This window comes from Phaenicophaeus curvirostris, chromosome 29, assembly GCF_032191515.1.
Source record: "Phaenicophaeus curvirostris isolate KB17595 chromosome 29, BPBGC_Pcur_1.0, whole genome shotgun sequence".
Classification (NCBI taxonomy): Eukaryota; Metazoa; Chordata; class Aves; order Cuculiformes; family Cuculidae; genus Phaenicophaeus; species Phaenicophaeus curvirostris.
This window is the reverse complement of record NC_091420.1, coordinates 3207640-3224147: the sequence shown is the minus strand read 5'-3', so window position 1 is coordinate 3224147 and position 16508 is coordinate 3207640. Positions and strand designations below refer to the sequence as shown.

Below are 16508 nucleotides of genomic sequence, written 5' to 3'. Positions count from 1 at the left end.
CAGGCTGCGCTGGCTGCACCAGGAGAGGGCAAAGCGGGTGGCTCTGCAGGTGCCCTCGGAGCGGGGCTCGCTGCTCCCACCACTTGCTCAGAAGCAAAGCCCAGCGGGGGCTGCGGGACGAGCTCCTGGGGGCTGACGCTCGCCCTGGGCCCAGGTGGGTGGTTGCACGTGGGGCTGGATGGTGCAAAGTCCTCCCCACGGCTGATGCTGCCCTGACCACACGCAGCCCGGAGGAAGCCGTGCAGCTCGGTGCACGCTCAGCCACGGCCGCTCGTTTCTTTTAGGGGCTTTTTTTTATCTCACCTCTGCCAGAGCCCTTGACATCCGGGGCTGCCCTGAAAAGAAGGGGGGCGAGGGCAGAAAGTCAAGAAAGAAAGGTCCAGCGGGGAAAACTCCTGCTGCTCCTCAGGCTGGGGGGCCAAGGATGGAGCTGGGACACGAATGAGCAACCAGACGCTGTGCTAAGAGGGTCTGCAAGGATGAGCACCTGGAACATGTGGCCAAAGCAGCAGATGAAGCGATGAGCCCATATCCAAGTCTCTGGGAGCAGTGGCTCCCCTGCCTCAGTTTCCCCAGCTGAGAAAAGCCAAGACCACTCTAATAAAGCCCCTCAAGGTTGAGAGGTGAAGCCCAAATTCCTTCTCTGTTGCACAAGGAGCAGCCCCACCTGAGCTTCATCACCTGCAGGCTCCATAACTTGTACCAGTCCAAGCACACGTCACCATCTAATCCCAAATCCTCCCTGCTAGCAACCTGGGGTTGTTCTCCGTGTCTTGAGTCCACCAAGAACCATTGGAAGAGGCTGCCCAAGGCAGTGGTGGAATCTCCATCCCTGGAGAGGTTCAAAGAACACGTAGATGTGGCACTTAGTTCAGTTGACATGGTGAGGTTGGACTGATGGTTGGACTGGGTGAGCCGAGAGGGTTTTTTCCAACCTTAATGAGTCCACGGAAGGGGCAGCAAAACCAACACAACCCCCATCACGGGAGCAAACGGCTGCCGGCATCTTCCCACGCGCCACCCGGGCCGTGAGCGAGGAGGGATGGAGTTGACCCTGGTCACGAACAAAGGGCGACGGCGGCACCCGCTGAGCCTTGACCCAGTTTAATTGCAGCCCCGCGCGGTCCCCGGCTGTCGGGATCCGATGTCAGCGCCGGGAGATGTTGGGATGACAACAGCAGCCGCCACGCGATGCTGCTCTGGCTGGATCTCCGGCACGGATCCAGTTGCACAACGATGCTGAGCACCCGCTGCCTTGTCCCCAGCACCCGATTCCACCAGGCTGATAGAAAACAGAGGAGATGGGAAAGAAAACTTCCCCAGCAGGGAGCAAAGTGCTGCCTCAGCGCTTGCAGCGAGCGTTGCAAATTATCTCCAATATGCACAAGCAGGTCATTAGCATAAATTACAGCGCCGAGATGGAGCGTGGCTTCAACAGGAGACGCGCTGATGGATGTGGCAGCCCCCGGGCTCTGCGCTGTCGCCTTCCAGCATTTCCACTCATCAGGAGCGCTGAGATCCAGCCTTTTCGCCTGGGAAGGGGCTGAGATGCAGCTCCTGCTTTACCTCCTGCTCCGAAGCAGCAGCCAGAGCCCAGCGAGGACCATGACCGCTTCCCCAGAGCCTGTGTAGAAGGATTTTTAAGCAGAAAGTGGGGAGATTGAGCTGAGATCTTAGGAAAAAACATTTTCCTGTGAGGATCAGAAGGCCCTGGCCCAGGTTGCCCAGAGCAGAGGTGGCTGCCCCATCCCTGGAGGGGTTCAAGGCCAGGTTGGATGGGGCTTAGAGCCCCTGATCCAGTGGGAGGTGTCCCTACCCACGGCAGGGGTGGGACTGGAGGGGCTTTGAGGTCCTTTTCAATGCAAATCTTTCACACCTGCACATTGTGCCAAGCAGAGGATGGGAGTAAGGGTGGTGTAAACTATCCCAGCTGCAGCAGCATCACCTGAGCCCCATCAGTGCCAGCCCAGCCCCCTAAATTCCCCCCTTGGGGCAGCCAGACCCCTTCCTTCCTCCCTGTTAATGATCCCAATTAATGCTCTGTTCACAAGGAGCAGCCACAAAGCTATTTTGATCCGGGGATTCGGGCAGGAGGGGAGGGTTGCGGAGCTGCCGCCGCTTCCCGTGCTGCCATCAAAGTGCCACATTTCATTTTCATCACGAAGAAAAGCTCTTGATCTCGCCTTCGGGAAGATCTTTGAAGCCAGAGCTCCTCTTTCTCCACCTCCTTCTCCCAGGGCCACTCGTGCTGTAGGAGCACAGGATAACGTTGATGGGAAGGGATGTGGCAGCGTCTCAAATCTCCTCTCCCCACGGGGCACTGGGGTCACGTCCATCCCAATGGGTGCAGGGTCCATCCTGCTCGAAGCCGATGCCCGTGGCCACCTCTCCCCTACCCAACACGCAACTGAAACCTTGCTAAGTGCATCTCTGCACAAGACCCCGTTCTCCTCAGAGGCTCCCAAACCACAAATAAGGCGATTCCCACTCCCTCCTCGCACCCAAGGTACATTCCAGCCTATAAAACAGCCAATTAAGCTAATTAAACCGGCACCACAACTGCCTCATGCAGTTCAGCTGATATTCACACCTAGAAATCAATTCTCGAGGTGTAGCCAACCTGTCAAGACCTAAAAGAACCCACAAGAACTTTTTATGCTTTCACTAAACACATGCACAAAGCACAGAACCTCTTCCCCACAACCCCACCTGTCCAAATCACATCCATCTACTCCAAAGATGAGTTTCCATCACTGAGTCTTCCCCCAGGAAAGCCTCCAAGGCACAGCTGAGGTTTGTATCCTTGCAAAAACCCACGTTTGGACGTTCCCTGGGTGCCAGAGGTCTCTGAGTGCTCCAGGAGATGAGGTCCATAGGCAGGGTGGTGTGGTTGGAGCTAAAGCAGAACGAATTTTCTCACCTCAGCTCAGCTTTGTCTGAGTAACTTCATTTTCTGACAGCTAACTGCATGGTTTTCAGGCAGTGTTTGTCTCTAGAAGAACACTGGGATGCAGAAAGGCTGTCGCTGATCCTTATTCCTACAGAAGTCGAGGTGATCCTGGAGCTGGTGGAGCTGTAAGTCAAAGATGAGGAAGGGTGGCACCTGCAGGAAGGGCTGGACACGAGCGGTGACCCCAAACTGACCAGTTCTATCCCATATAGGTCATAAAACTGAGAGTTCATGAGAGTTTCACTCTGTGATGGCCGATGTTCAGTGAGGAGCTCATCTGTTTGCTGGTGCTCCTGGATCCATGTGCTCCTGGATCCAATTCCTGAGCCTTGCTCCCTCCTAGCCTGGACCCTTCCCCATTCCTGCTCTGCAGCATCCGTGGCGTGATATAATATGTACAAATAGATGAAATTTTCTTATGAATAGTATTTTCTTCATTATTATTAATGCCGTTTTAGTTCTAGTTCCCAACCCGCAAATCTTTTTCTTCTCGTTTCATTGGGTTGGGGTTAAATCATGACGGAAGGGAAGGTCTCGTTGAGGCAGCCGGAGCTCTAGGAGAGGTGGTGGCTGGCAGGTGCCGGGGGCAAGGTCTGCGAAAGAGGACACCAGCGTCTAGAACCTCCCGTAGCCTACGAGGAAAAGAGTAGGGGTTGGAACATCGTGGCCCCAGTGAGCTGATGGGCTTTGGAGATACCCAGGGCTCATCTCCCCACCACTTCGGTGCCCGTTACCTCCGTGTAGGCAGTGGAAACCAAAGCTGGGTCCAACCTCTTCCTCTTGAGAGAAGGACTCTGTGGAGTAGAGCAAGAACCTGTCGTGAGGCAGGGCACGAGCGGGATGGTGAAGCAGGGACCTGGGTTTGTGTGAGAGGTTGGGGCAACCTCACCTTTCTGGGCTGAACCATGGAGTAGATGGTGCTGCTTTGGATCTCCTGAGGGTGCCTGGGTACCTGCCAGGCAAAAAAAACAGACAAGATGCTCAAAAGAGAAGCAAATCTGGGGCTAAAGGAGTGGGTTTGGCAGCTGCCATGGGTTCATCCAGCTGCGCAGCCCATGGGGCATCTCCCCACCAGCACAGGGCTGACCCTACCAGTCTTTGGGGGCAGATAGCAGCGTAGATGGTGTTTCCTCCCACAGTGGCCTCGCTGTTCTCATTCTGGGGAAGAAAGCAACCCCAGAGCGGTTAAAGGGTGCAACCTGACCCTTCCAAAGAGAGGTCCCATCCCTCCAGGCAGCGTGGGGAAGGGATGCCCAGGACCAGCCCTGGCACTTACAGGGGTTTGGCTGGTTCGGACCTTGCCCACCTCCTCGTAGATGGTCATCATCTGCTCAGCATGTTCTGGGGGAGCTGGAAGGGTCAGTGTGAGGCTGCGTTAGAGCCTCCAGACTGAGGGGTTCAGCCCTCAAGCAAAGCAGAGGGAGAAAAAGGTCTCTCGGCTACTGGGGTGGAGAGTTTAGCTTGTTGGCATCTGGCAGGGGATGGGGAGGGATGAATACCCCAACCCGGATGATGCTCCAGACCCCATGGACAAGGCCTCTGGGTTCAGACACACATGCTGGGGTTGCTTCATCCAGCTCATCAACCTAGACCACCCCACATCAGCAGGGACGGGTAAAGACTCAGTGCTCTACGCGGCACCTGGAGCAGGACACCTTGGACAGGTTGAAACAGCACCTGGTGGTTTATCCTGCATCAGCCCAGGAGGAGGGAGAACCCCAGAGCCAACACGGAGAGCGCTGGGAGCATCACAGCAGCCAGGAGGAGGTCAGGGGCTCACATAAAAACCCCACAGCTGCCCATCCCGTGAGCTACCGCGCCAAAACTGGGGACAAACCTCTCTGAGAGTCCTTTTTTCGCTTCCTCCACCAGTAGCATGTGACAACGAGGGCTACGGAGATGGCCAACGCCAGCCCCAGGAACGTGGCCACAACCCACCATAGCGTGGTCTTAAAAAACCCTGAGGAGGAAGGAGAGGACGAGACCTTCGATGTGGGGCAGAGCCTCCAGCTGATTCTGGGCTCCCACTCCATCCCAGCCCACCAAGGAGAGTCCCAAGCAGGAAACCTCAGCCCGGTTACGCCGCCCAAGCTGGGATGTCACATCTCCCTTCCCAGGAGGGGAAGCTGGGCACATTTTGACGTCAGCGTGACGTCCTCCACGGTTTCACTGACCCAGGAAGGGATACAAAGGGCCCCAAGGGGGGGGACTAGAAGCAGTGCAGGTGGTGTACCCCGTAATTTCTGCTTTTCTAGAGCTGAAAGGGAGTTACCTGGGGCTGCAGCGTGACAGGCTGCCGCGGTGTCGATGCTGGCCGTGCTCCAGCTCACCCAGTTGCTCAAGTTGCAGCAGCAGACGGTGGGGTTGGCGTCTCCACGGACCCAGAGGTGCAGCCAGGGCTGGGGCTCCAGGTCTCCCAGGGGATCCCCAGTGCAGGACCAGCTGTAGGAGACGTTGCCAGCACCCAGCGCCGTGCAGACCAGAGAAAGGTTGCACCCGCTTGGCTCCCAGTGCAGGATCCGTGCCTCCAGCTGTGGCAGGGGGACAGGATCTGTGGGGACAAAGCCAGCGAGAAGGGATGGAGGGACAGGTTGCCCAAAAAAGCTGGGGCTGCTACATCCCTGGAGGGGTTCAAGGCCAGGTTGGGTGGGGCTTGGAACCCCCTGGTCCAGTGGGAGGTGTCCCTGCCCATGGCAGGGGTGGAACTGGATGGGCTTTGAGGTCCGTTCCAACCCAAACTATCCCATGACATGGTGATGGGGGAGATGGAGACCCTGCTACTCACCCCACACTGATACATGGAAGCACTGGGTGCTGAGAGAGCCCGATGTGTCCTCAAACTCTGCTTTATAGACCCCGCTGTCTGCCCTGCTAACAGTGCTGATCTGCAGTGAGAGGGTCTCCTGCTGGAAAAAAGCTCTCCCGGTAAAAGGACCCTTGTGGGATGCAGCATCTTTATTCTTCTCAGCTGTCAGGATCCGATGCTGGTCTCCTGAATCCAACGTCACTCTCCAGCTGACCTTTATCCATCCCTGCCCGGTTTTCCACAGCCACAGCTGCAGCTCTCCGCCAGCAGCCACAGCTTGTTCCAGGCACTCCGGGGGTCCTAAGGCAGAGAAAGATGAACAAGAGCCCTAGAAGATGCTGTATGGATGAAGAGAATCAGCCCACCCATGCCAAAGACCCTCAGCCCCCAGCACAGACCCTCCTACTCCCTGGGGAGAGCTCAGCCTGGTTCCCCATCACCAGCCCCATCCTGGGGGTCCCAATCTCCCTGCACCCTCCTGCATCTCTGCACCCGCTGCTCTGGCCACATGTTCCAGATGCTCATCCTTGCAGACCCTCTTAGCACAGCGTCTGGTTGCTCATTCGTGTCCCAGCTCCATCCTTGCCCCCCCAGCCTGAGGAGCAGCAGGAGTTTTCCCCGCTGGACCTTTTTTTCTTGACTTTCTGCCCTCGCCCCCCTTCTTTTCAGGGCAGCCCCGGATGTCAAGGGCTCTGGCAGAGGTGAGATAAAAAAAAGCCCCTAAAAGAAACGAGCGGCCGTGGCTGAGCGTGCACCGAGCTGCACGGCTTCCTCCGGGCTGCGTGTGGTCAGGGCAGCGTCAGCCGTGGGGAGGACTTTGCACCATCCAGCCCCACGTGCAACCACCCACCTGGGCCCAGGGCGAGCGTCAGCCCCCAGGAGCTCGTCCCGCAGCCCCCGCTGGGCTTTGCTTCTGTGCAAGTGATGGGAGCAGCGAGCCCCGCTCCGAGGGCACCTGCAGAGCCACCCGCTTTGCCCTCTCCTGGTGCAGCCAGCGCACCCTGAGATGCTCCAGCTTCAAGCTTTGCAAAGCTCTAGGTGTGAGGATGCCCAGCTTTGTTGGATCTAGAGTGCAGAGGGTCCATCCCGATGTCCAGCAGATGCAGGAATGGGAGAGCAAGCAGAGACAACCCCACCCTGCCCAAGGAATTAAAGAGGGAGGTTTGGGAGCTGGTGTTATTTATCCATTTCCATCCAGTCCTGTCCCCTGTCCCTTGGGAGAAGAGACCAGCTCCCTCCTCTCCACAACCTCCTCTCAGGGAGTTGGAGAGAGCAATGAGGTCTCCCCTCAGCCTCCTCTTCTCCAGGCTAAACACCCCCAGATGTGGCTGGGAGATGCTCCTGGCGAGGACCTGGCCTCCAAACCTCAGTGTTTCTTTTCTCACCTCGCTCAGAAGTGCCTGTTTTTAGGAAGAAGACCCTCAGCCACCACCAGCTCATGGGGAAAAGGTGTTGTGTTTGTTGAGTGGAGAGACCCAGCCTCGGAAAGCTGCATTTCTGGGCACAGGAAAGCTCAGAGCCAGCTTGGATGCTGCTCAGGCAAGAAAGTCACTTCTTTTGGCAAACCTTGGCGTGCTGCAGGCAGCGACGCTGCCCACAGAGGGGAACCGGCTCTGAGTGAGAGCTGCCCCGACTCTACCAGCTCTGGAAACAACCTATGTGAAAATCCAGCCCTGCTCCAGCTCCCCAGAGCCCCCGAGCCCTGCTCTCTGCCATCCCTCAGCGCCCACCCTCCCGCGCCGGCAGCAGCATCGCATCCCTCCTTTCTGCAGCCGCTGCAGCCCCAGTGCAGGCAGCCAGACCCCCCTCTGCCCCGCGAGGACGAGCACCCAGCCCAGCACCGTGGTCCCTCCTCACCTCGGCCACCGGCCGTGGTCACCGGGCACAGCAGCACCAACAGCGCCAACGCGCAGCGGGGACCCTCGTGCCGCGGCATCTCCAGGTGGCATCCGAGCCAGGTGGCTGCAGCCAGAGAGGTGCAAAACCCCTCGGAGCCAGCGGCTGGCCAGCAGGGACTTCCTCTCCTGCCTGCGGTTCCTTTGCACCCTCCTCTTCTGCGCGATCTCCTCTGCGCTGCTGCTCTCGCCCTCGATGTCCGCCTCTCCAAGTCCAAGCTTGGGGTGGATGCTCAGGTGGATGCGAGGTTGGGTCCCCAGAGGATAGAGCTCAGTGGGGAAAAATCCACTGCTGGCTGCCCCGGAGAACTCGGCTGCTGGGCTGGGTGGTTGCAAAACTCAGAGGAAGCCAATTTTAATCACGAGAGGGGTGGTTTTAGGGAGTTTTGCTTTCCCTTTGCAGCTTGCTCTAATAGAAGGGTCACCGGCCACTGCACGGCAGCAGTTTGTAACATGCAGATGCATCCAGCACCCCAAACACAGGCCAGGGACAGCCCCAAAAAGCAGGATTCGGCTCATTGGGGAGCAATGTCCAAAGCTTTCCATGCCTTGGGGGCAAGGAGTTGACCTTAAGGGTTCCAAGTCCCCAATGGGAGCAGCCCAGCCCAGCTGGAGAGCTCCCGGGAGGCAGAGGATGCAGAGCTGGGGCTGTTCCCCTCATCTCCCACCCTAGTTCCAATCTTTCCTTTCAACAGCCATGGAGCATCCTTCTCCTCCTCCTCCTCCTCCTCTTCTTCCTCTGCTGAGCCCATGGTAAGCGCAGGAGGGCAGGACCCAGCAGGAGCTGCAATGAGTTGTGTCCAGCCTCTGCACCGACCAACCACATGGAGCTGGCAAGTTCAGCTTCTACAAAGACCTCCTGGGTCAGGACTTGGCTCAGGGTTGGGTTTGGGGTGTTTTTTCCTCATGCAAACAGCTCATTGTGCGATTAGAGCAGTCTCTTGTGTTGTTGGGTGAGAAAAGAAAACCTCCCCAACCGAAGTGGAAAGCAAAAGGCGCTTTTTGAGGGTCAGAAAGCCTAAGGGTATCGCTTAAAGTGAGCCATTAAGAAGGTATTATTGCAAAAAAAAATGTTGTTTCTTTTAAGGAAAGGCTGTTCATCTAGGAAAAAAGCAGCTCTGCTTGTGAGGGTTTGACTTGCAGGAGGCACAGAGGTAAAAAGAGAGATTGTCAGAGGTTCCTTTGTCTTTGGAAAATCATAGAATGATGGAATGGTTTGAGGTGGAAGGGACCTCAAACCCAGCCAGTCCCACCCCTGCCACGGGCAGGGATCCCACTGGATCAGGGGCTCCAAGCCCCATCCAACATGGCCTTGAACCCCTCCAGGGATGGGGCAGCCACAACTTCACTGAGCAACCTCTTCCAGCCTCGCCAAGGGGAACCAGGCTGAACGGAAGCGATGCCGGAGGCTTTGAGACCCAGATCCCCAGGGATGCGCAGAGCGGGGCTGATGCCCTCTCGTCCCCATCTCCTCTCTCTCCATTTGCTGATGTTTCATGGTCCTGAGCAGCCTGGTTGCAGCCGTAGCCCTCGTTCAATTCCTCACCTTCCAGCATGGATCCCATTCCCACGGTGCCCCCAGATCTTTGGGCACAGGTAGGGTCCCCCCAAGGGAGGAGGGTGGATCACAGCCACCTGCCCCATCAAAACACCCCAACAAATGAGCTGCTCTTAACCCTGGTGAGCTATTAACTCGCCTGAGCACAGATTAAAGAAAATCTTCCTCCTTCTCCTGCACAGAATTCTATATTTTGAGGTTTCGTGCAAATTCTGGGCTGTTCTATGGGGGGGAAGGGGGGTAAATCAAACAGGTTGCAGTGGTTTTCACCCTAAATGACGAGGCTTCATCCCCCACCCCAGGACAGACCCCCAGGACAAAGTCCTTCCTCGGATTTGGAGTAAACAGGGATGTGTTCCACCACCCTGCATCCCGACAGACCCCCTGGATGGAGCCAACCCAACAACATCAGGAATTCAGGGACCAAAAAGCATCCCCCCCGCCCCAGCTCTTCTCCCCAGCCTTGCTTTAACTCTCCTCCCCATCCTTTAACGAAGCAGCTTGGCGTGTCGCTCACTCATAGCCGGAGGTTTTTTCCCCTCTTCTCCTAACTATCTTCGCTCCAGATCTGCTGCATTTAGATCAACCCCGGATAGAGCACCGCGCGGAAGGAGCATCGTGTTATCTGGGCGCAGCAGCAATGTGCTGGTCCCTTATCTATCCCAGACCCACAGATACCGCCTCGTTAAATCACTGGGAGATATTAATGAGCTTGTCCTGGGAGCGGGTTTGCTACGATCCAGCTTTTCCTGCAATGACAGGGGTGCCCAAAAGTCCAGTCCAGCCCCGCTGAGGAACCCCACGTCCACGCTGTCCCCTGCCTGGTGGCATCATCTGGGGCCCGTGGGTCGCGGGCAGCTGCAGCCGCTGGAAGAGAGCAAGAGGCGCCAGGGCCAGCGGCCCCTAATCCGATCTCCCCACCGTCTGCTTCTGCCCTCTGATCCCTGCACTAATCACCTTATGATAAGCTCATTGCCTCTGCGGCGGCTCCGAGCCAGATCCCAACCCCGCGGTCTGGTTGGAAATCATAGCTGGGAACTGGGGGATGCACGGGATGGGGTGGGGAGCAGGGGCCACCCCAAGCAGGGGCCGCTGGCTGGGAGCTGGAAAAATGAGTGGGAAAGGGGCAGATTCCCAGCAAACGCGTTGGAAAAAAGCTTGTGATGTGAGGAGCGGAGAGGAATGGTGTCGGCTCAACCACTCTGGAAGCTGAAGTGGGTTTCCTGCAAGCCTGAAACCCACCGGCTTGCCTAGACACGCGCATCCAAGGATGCTCAAGCCCACAGATCTCCTCTCCATCTCCTGGCAGCCACCAGGGAGCCACAGCTCCCACCCCACCAGAGGGGGAAACTGAGGCACGGCCTCAGAGTACAAACACAGGCAGAGTTGGCTGGAGGATCTCCAACGTCTTTCCCTCCCCGCGCGGTGCCCCGGCGGCGACGTGGGCCACGCCGGCTCCCACGGCCCCATCCTCCCCCCGGAAAGCAGAGGAGCAAAAAACTAATTAAGGCTACAAAGGGAAACGCGGCGTTTTGCAAGGTTGGAAACGTCGGCTCCGGAGAAGGGGCCGAGTCGATTAATTAGAGCTTTTGTCTGCAGCTTCATTCAACATGTAGGGAACAATTTACATCAAGGGGACCTTCCTTGGGCTGGAAGAGCTTTGCCCAGGGAGCTCGAACCATGGGAGAGAGGGGAGGGGGAAAGAAAGGGAAGGGAATCAAAGGGAAACATTTACCACATTTCATGGAGCACGTTGAAGGAGGAAGGGAAGACGCCACAGACTTCAAGCACCGCATTGCGGAGGGTGTTTTTATTCAGCGCATCACCCGCAATTTCTCATTCCCCCCTTCCAGCTAAATTTGGCCCCGGAGATGCGCAGGCGAGGAGGGCGGCGGGGGGCTTGGGGGGCTCTGATCGCACAGCGCGCCACGGCTCGGGGATGCGGGGATGCTCTCCTAGCTCTGACCTCGCTCCGGTGTTTGGGCACGGGGCAGGTGAAGCCGCAGGATGGGAATGGGAAGAGGGGAAACCATCCCGCACGAGGCTCGCATGGGGATGCTGCCATCAGGTTCCCCACGGGGACCCCCACATCGTTCTCAGGCAGGCGGCTTATCCAACTCTTTGCTGATTTAATGGGCCTGAAGCCCATCCCCGCAGCATCCCACCTGCGCTCCGCTCATAAACCATGGAAGGAGGAAAAGCCACATGGTTTTAACCAAGCGCCTCTGCCCGGGAGGTGGCAGCAGGCGACCGCGCTCAGGGGCTCCTGGGCTGGATTTGGCCCCGAGGTCCCCGTTTGGCCCCGGGGGGGGGGGTCCCTACACCCCCTCCCCGTGTCCATCCTGCGGGAGCTGAGTCCTGGTTCCCTGCTCCCTCCTTAATTGCTTGGGGAAGCGATAACTGGATGGGCTTTGGGTGGGACAGGGATGGAGAAGGGGTCAAGCGAGGACCGCATCACCCAGAGCATCTTATAAAGATCTGAGCCTCCCTCATCCCCAGCTAAAATTCACCCACGCCCGCATTCCCAGCTGGTTCTGATGAGAAAAGGGCTGGGAGGATCCCAGCTCCACTCTGCCTGCGCCCCGTGGCCGCTTGCACCCCACCAGCAGGATCTGAACCCTCCTGCATCCCCCCTGCCACCCATCCCATTGCTTCTGCTGGCTTACTCATCATCCACCCAAGACACCTTTGGAGTGGGAGCTGCCTCCTCTTTCCGGGCCCATCCCGGCACGGAATCAGGTCCTGGCGTGTCCTGGCAAACCCCAACAGCCACTGGTTCCTCCTCGAGGCCCGTCCCACCCGCCAAGTCACCCCGGGAGCGCCCACATCCTGGACAGCCTTGTGCAATCCCCCTCTGACAGCACCGCCACGAGTCCCCACGAGTTTCCTGCCCCTGTGGGGCTCAAGCTCAGCATCCACTCAGCGCCTCCGGTCAGCTCCCTGCAGGAGAGGACACGGCTGGAGCCAAGGTCATGATTCTCTGCTATGTGCTGCTAGCAGCAGCTGGGGGTAAGGCTGCTCCTGGGGGTAAAGGATGGATGCTCCTGGGGGTAAAGGATGCTCCCTGGGGGTAAGGATGCTCCTGGGGGTAAGGATGGATGCTCCTGGGGGTAAAGGATGCTCCCTGGGGGTAAAGGATGCTTCCTGGGGGTAAGGATGCTCCTAGGGGCAAGGATGGATGCTCCTGGGGGTAAAGGATGCTCCCTGGGGGTAAGGATGGATGCTCCTGAGGGTAAAGGATGCTTCCTGGGGGTGAGGATGCTCCTGGGGGTAAAGGATGCTCCTGGGGGTAAAGGGTGTTCCTGGGGGTAAAGGATGCTCCCTGGGGGTAAAGGATGGATGCTCCTGGGGGTAAAGGATGCTCCCTGGGGGTAAGGGTGCTCCTGGGGGTAAAGGATGGATGCTCCTGGGGGTAAAGGATGGATGCTCCTGGGGGTAAAGGATGCTCCTGGGGTGAGGATGCTCCTGGGGGTAAAGGATGCTCCTGGGGTGAGGATGCTCCTGGGGGTAAAGGATGCTTCTGGGGGTAAGGATGGATGTTCCTGAGGGTAAAGGATGCTCCCTGGGGATAAAGGATGCTCCTGCGGGTAAGGATGCTCCTAGGGGCAAGGATGGATGCTCCTGAGGGTAAAGGATGCTCCCTGGGGGTGAGGATGCTCCTGGGGGTAAAGGGTGTTCCTGGGGGTAAAGGATGCTCCCTGGGGGTAAAGGATGGATGTTCCTGGGGGTAAAGGATGCTCCTAGGGGTAAGGATACTCCTGGGGCTGGGATGCCAGGGCAGGGAGGCTGGAGCATCCCGGCTGCACCAGCATCCATCTCTTGGGATGCTTTCAGGTGCTTTTGGAGGGGGAAATCTGAGGCCACCCTTGCCCCCTGGCATCACCACCGCCCTGGTCCCCTCCTGAGCACCTCCTGGCACCCGGTGCCTTGCAGGTTTGCGTCTCTGCTGCGGCCTCATGATGCTGAAGGGGCTGAAGGGACAGTCCTTGGCCTTCCCAAGCCTGTGTCCCATGTCTGCGGACATCGCGCGGGTCACCTGGAGGTCCCAGGGGACTCACATCGCCGAGGCCAAGCCCAGGGAGATGAAGTTCACCGTTAACTACCTGCCCAGCTTCCACAACCGGCTCTTCATCCACCTCACCAACCTCACCCTGGAGATCAGACCCCTGAGGCTGGAAGACAGAGGGAGGTACGAGGTGGTCGTGGACACCTTGTCTGATCCCACCCGCCCAAAGACCTTTTCCTACATCTTGGAGGTTTACGGTGAGTCCAAGGATGGAGGGAGGAGGGTGGTGGGGACCAGGCTTGGGTTTTGTCCACCTCAGACAGGTCCCCGTGCTGGTCCTGAGAACCCCCATCTCACCGTGTAGAGGAGCCTGGACAGGAGCGTGACTGGTGGAGAAATTCCCCTTCCTCTTTCAGTGTCTGTGCTCAGCCACTGCACCCACTTCATCCTGACGTGGTGGCACCCAGAATCCCTCTGGAGCTGCACCCACTGCACCCAGAACCCCCTAGGAGCTGCACCCACTGCACCCAGAACCCCCCAGGAGCTGCACCCACTGCACCCAGAACCCCCCAGGAGCTGCACCCACTGCACCCAGAACCCCCCAGGAGCTGCACCCAGTCCTGGTGGCACCCAGAACCCCCCAGGAGCTGCACCCACTGCACCCAGAACCCCCCAGGAGCTGCACCCACTGCACTCAGAATCCCCCTGGAGCTGCACCCACTGCAACCAGAAGCCCCCAGGAGCTGCACCCATTGCACTCAGAACCCTCCTGGAGCTGCACCCAGTCCCGGTGGCTCTCAGAACCCTCCCTAGGAACCACACACACTGCACCCAATCCTGGTGGCACCTGGAAACACCCCAAGAGCTGCTCCCATTGCACCCAGAGCCCCCTTGGAGCTGCACCCAGCCTTGGTGGCACCCAGAAGCCCCCAGGATTTTCATCCACTGCACCCAGAACCTCCCTGGGGGCTGCACCCAGACCCCAAAAGAGCTGCTGGCCCCACGGCTCACACCGCACCCCACGCTCACAGGTGACCCACCTGATGATGACGATGCAGAAGGACCCAGCGGGGGCACGATGGGACCCTGGAGAGTGACTGAGCCCCAAGGAGGAGACACCACCACACGGAGCATGGATGGGGGCGGCAGCGGGGGCCCCGCGGGGTGTGGGGTGCAGGACAACTACTGTGTGGTGAAGGGGTATCTCGTGGCTGCTGTCGTCGGGTCATTGCTGGTGCTGGTGGCCTCCATCCACATTGTGACCAGGGACAAAGCCACCGAGACAGGGAATGAGGTCTCACCAGGGCCAGGATGGGGGTCTGAGCCCTTTGGAATCTCTGTTCCACAGGGAGCGTCCCTGTGGCAGCGATGAGCCTGTACCCCAGTAGCTCCCCTGCCTCAGTTTCCCCAGCTGAGAAAAGCTAAGACCGCTCTAATAAATCCCTTTGCGTTTGTGAAGTGAAATGCAGCTTCCTCCTCTGTCACACAAGCAGCTGTCCCCCCTCCCCAAAATAAACCTGTAAAGGGAAATAGAGAATCAGCTCCAGCTTAAATCTTGCCTTTGCAGAGCTGCAGGAGTGAGGATGCTCCCTCTTCCTAGATCCTGAGGCGCAGAGGGGACATCCCCCTATTCAGCACAGCAAGAAGGAGAGAGCAAGGAGAGGCAAAACCACCTCCCTAGGGAAAGAAAGGAGCCACTGATCCATGAGAGGTGTCCCTGCCCATGGCAGGGGTGGGACTGGATGGGCTTTGAGGTCCCTTCCAACCCAACCCATCTCATAGTTCCATGATTCTCACTTGACATCAACCAGAACCCCCAGATCCCATCCCTGGAGGGGTTCAAGGCCAGGCTGGATGGGGCTTGGAGCCCCTGATGCAGCGGGAGGTGTCCCTGCCCGTGGCAGGAGTGGGACTGGATGGGTTTGAGGTCCCTTCCAACCCAACCTATTCTGTGATTCTATGAAAATGCAGCAGCTCCTCTTCCTCCCGGAGGAGACCCAGCAGGACCTAAAGACTCTCCAGCACGACCCTTGCCCCAAGCAGGTCCCAGCACACCTGATCCAGGGCCACCTCCGTTACCGGGACATCATCGCTTTCCTATTTACAGCCCCGAATCTGGTATGAGATAATAATTCAGCGCCTCATAAAACCTTCTATAGTTTATAATAAGTGAATTATTTACTGGTGACCCTGACTAAATGCCGCGTGGCATAAATTATTGAGTGGCAGATCTGTCAAAAAGTTCTCATAAATAAGTTATCTGGGGCTGTCTTAATGTTCCCAGTAAATTACTCATTCAATCTCCCGTCTAAACGCTCTCCTGGGGAAATTACTCACGCCTGCTGATTTATGAATTAGGCCTGGGCAAATAAGGACGATTAGGAAGGAGAGTCCTGCCAGGACACCTGAGGGGTTTTGCTTCTCCGTGACGTTTCATCCTGAGTGCACCCCCGGTGCTGCAACGTCCCGAAGACGCTGGGTACGAGCCATCCTGGTCTCCCCTGTGGTCTCAGGGGGATTGTCCCCACGCTGGGATGCTCAGCACCCTCCTTCCAGCCATGGGCACCTCCAGGGATCCCAGGGATCCTGAGATCAGGCAGGGATCCTGGGGTCAAGTGGTGATCCCAAGGCCAGTGACCACCTGAGAACCTTTCCAGTGAAGGATTTTTCCCCCATATCCAATCTAAACCTCCCCTGATGCAACTTGAGGCTGTTTCCTCTCATCCCATCCCTTGTTCCTTGGGAGCAGAGCCTGACCCCTGCCTGGCTCCAACCTCCTTTCCTGTGAACCATGGAGAGCGATGAGGTCTCCCCTCAGCCTCCTCTTCTCCAGACTAAGTAGCCCCAGGTCCCTCAGCCGCTCCACAACCCCTGTTCTCCAGCCCCTTCCCAGCTCCGTTCCCTTCTCTGAACACACTCCAGCCCCTCAAGGTCCTTCTTGGAGTGAGGAGCCTAAAACTGAACCCAGGATTCGAGGATTCCTTCTCCTGCTGGCCACCCCATGGCTGATCCAAGCCAGGATGCTGGTGTCCTCCTTGGCCACCTGGGCCACCCCTGGCTCCTGTTCAGCCCCTGTTGACCAGCACACCAAGGTCCTTTCCCACCAGGCAGCTTTCCAGCTGCAATTCCTCAAGCCTGGAGCTTCACAGGGTTGTTGTGACCCAAGTGCATGACCTGGCACTTGGCTGTGTTGAACCCCGTCTGGGGATTCAGGATGGGGATGGGGATGGGGATGGGGATGGGGATGGGGATGGGGATGGGGATGGGGATGGGGATGAGGATGAGGATGAGGA

The 16508-nt window shown here is 58.0% G+C and overlaps 2 protein-coding genes across 2 annotated transcripts; one reads left to right on the top strand and one right to left on the bottom strand.

Annotated features, from left to right (window-relative positions):
* Positions 1-3403: 3403 nt before the first annotated feature.
* Positions 3404-7782, bottom strand: CD244 (CD244 molecule). The gene is made up of 9 exons (XM_069878874.1): positions 7614-7782; positions 5736-6056; positions 5223-5501; positions 4788-4910; positions 4227-4300; positions 4043-4108; positions 3840-3902; positions 3685-3744; positions 3404-3582 (listed from the first exon to the last, which is right to left on the bottom strand). Exons 1-9 carry the CDS (start codon positions 7690-7692, stop codon positions 3505-3507), a joined length of 1143 nt encoding a protein of 380 aa, XP_069734975.1. The 5' UTR covers positions 7693-7782; the 3' UTR covers positions 3404-3504.
* A 1423-nt stretch (positions 7783-9205) lies between these two features.
* On the top strand, positions 9206-14712 carry LOC138732043 (uncharacterized). The gene is made up of 4 exons (XM_069878390.1): positions 9206-9247; positions 12071-12218; positions 13143-13472; positions 14247-14712. The coding sequence occupies exons 1-4, from the start codon at positions 9206-9208 to the stop codon at positions 14585-14587; spliced, it is 861 nt and encodes a 286-aa protein (XP_069734491.1). The 3' UTR covers positions 14588-14712.
* The last annotated feature ends 1796 nt before the right edge of the window (positions 14713-16508 follow it).

Excerpts from the sequence above, each read along its gene's own strand:
- CD244 (XM_069878874.1), bottom strand. The coding sequence starts at position 7,692 with ATGCCGCGGCACGAGGGTCCCCGCTGCGCGTTGGCGCTGTTGGTGCTG. Across the intron at positions 5,502-5,735 it reads CTTCCATGTATCAGTGTGGG|ATCCTGTCCCCCTGCCACAG; the intron begins GTGAGTAGCAGG and ends TTGTCCCCACAG. Across the intron at positions 4,301-4,787 it reads AAAAAAGGACTCTCAGAGAG|CTCCCCCAGAACATGCTGAG; the intron begins GTTTGTCCCCAG and ends TGACCCTTCCAG.
- LOC138732043 (XM_069878390.1), top strand. The coding sequence starts at position 9,206 with ATGGATCCCATTCCCACGGTGCCCCCAGATCTTTGGGCACAG. Across the intron at positions 9,248-12,070 it reads CCCCAGATCTTTGGGCACAG|CACCGCCACGAGTCCCCACG; the intron begins GTAGGGTCCCCC and ends CCCCTCTGACAG. Across the intron at positions 12,219-13,142 it reads GCTGCTAGCAGCAGCTGGGG|GTTTGCGTCTCTGCTGCGGC; the intron begins GTAAGGCTGCTC and ends GGTGCCTTGCAG.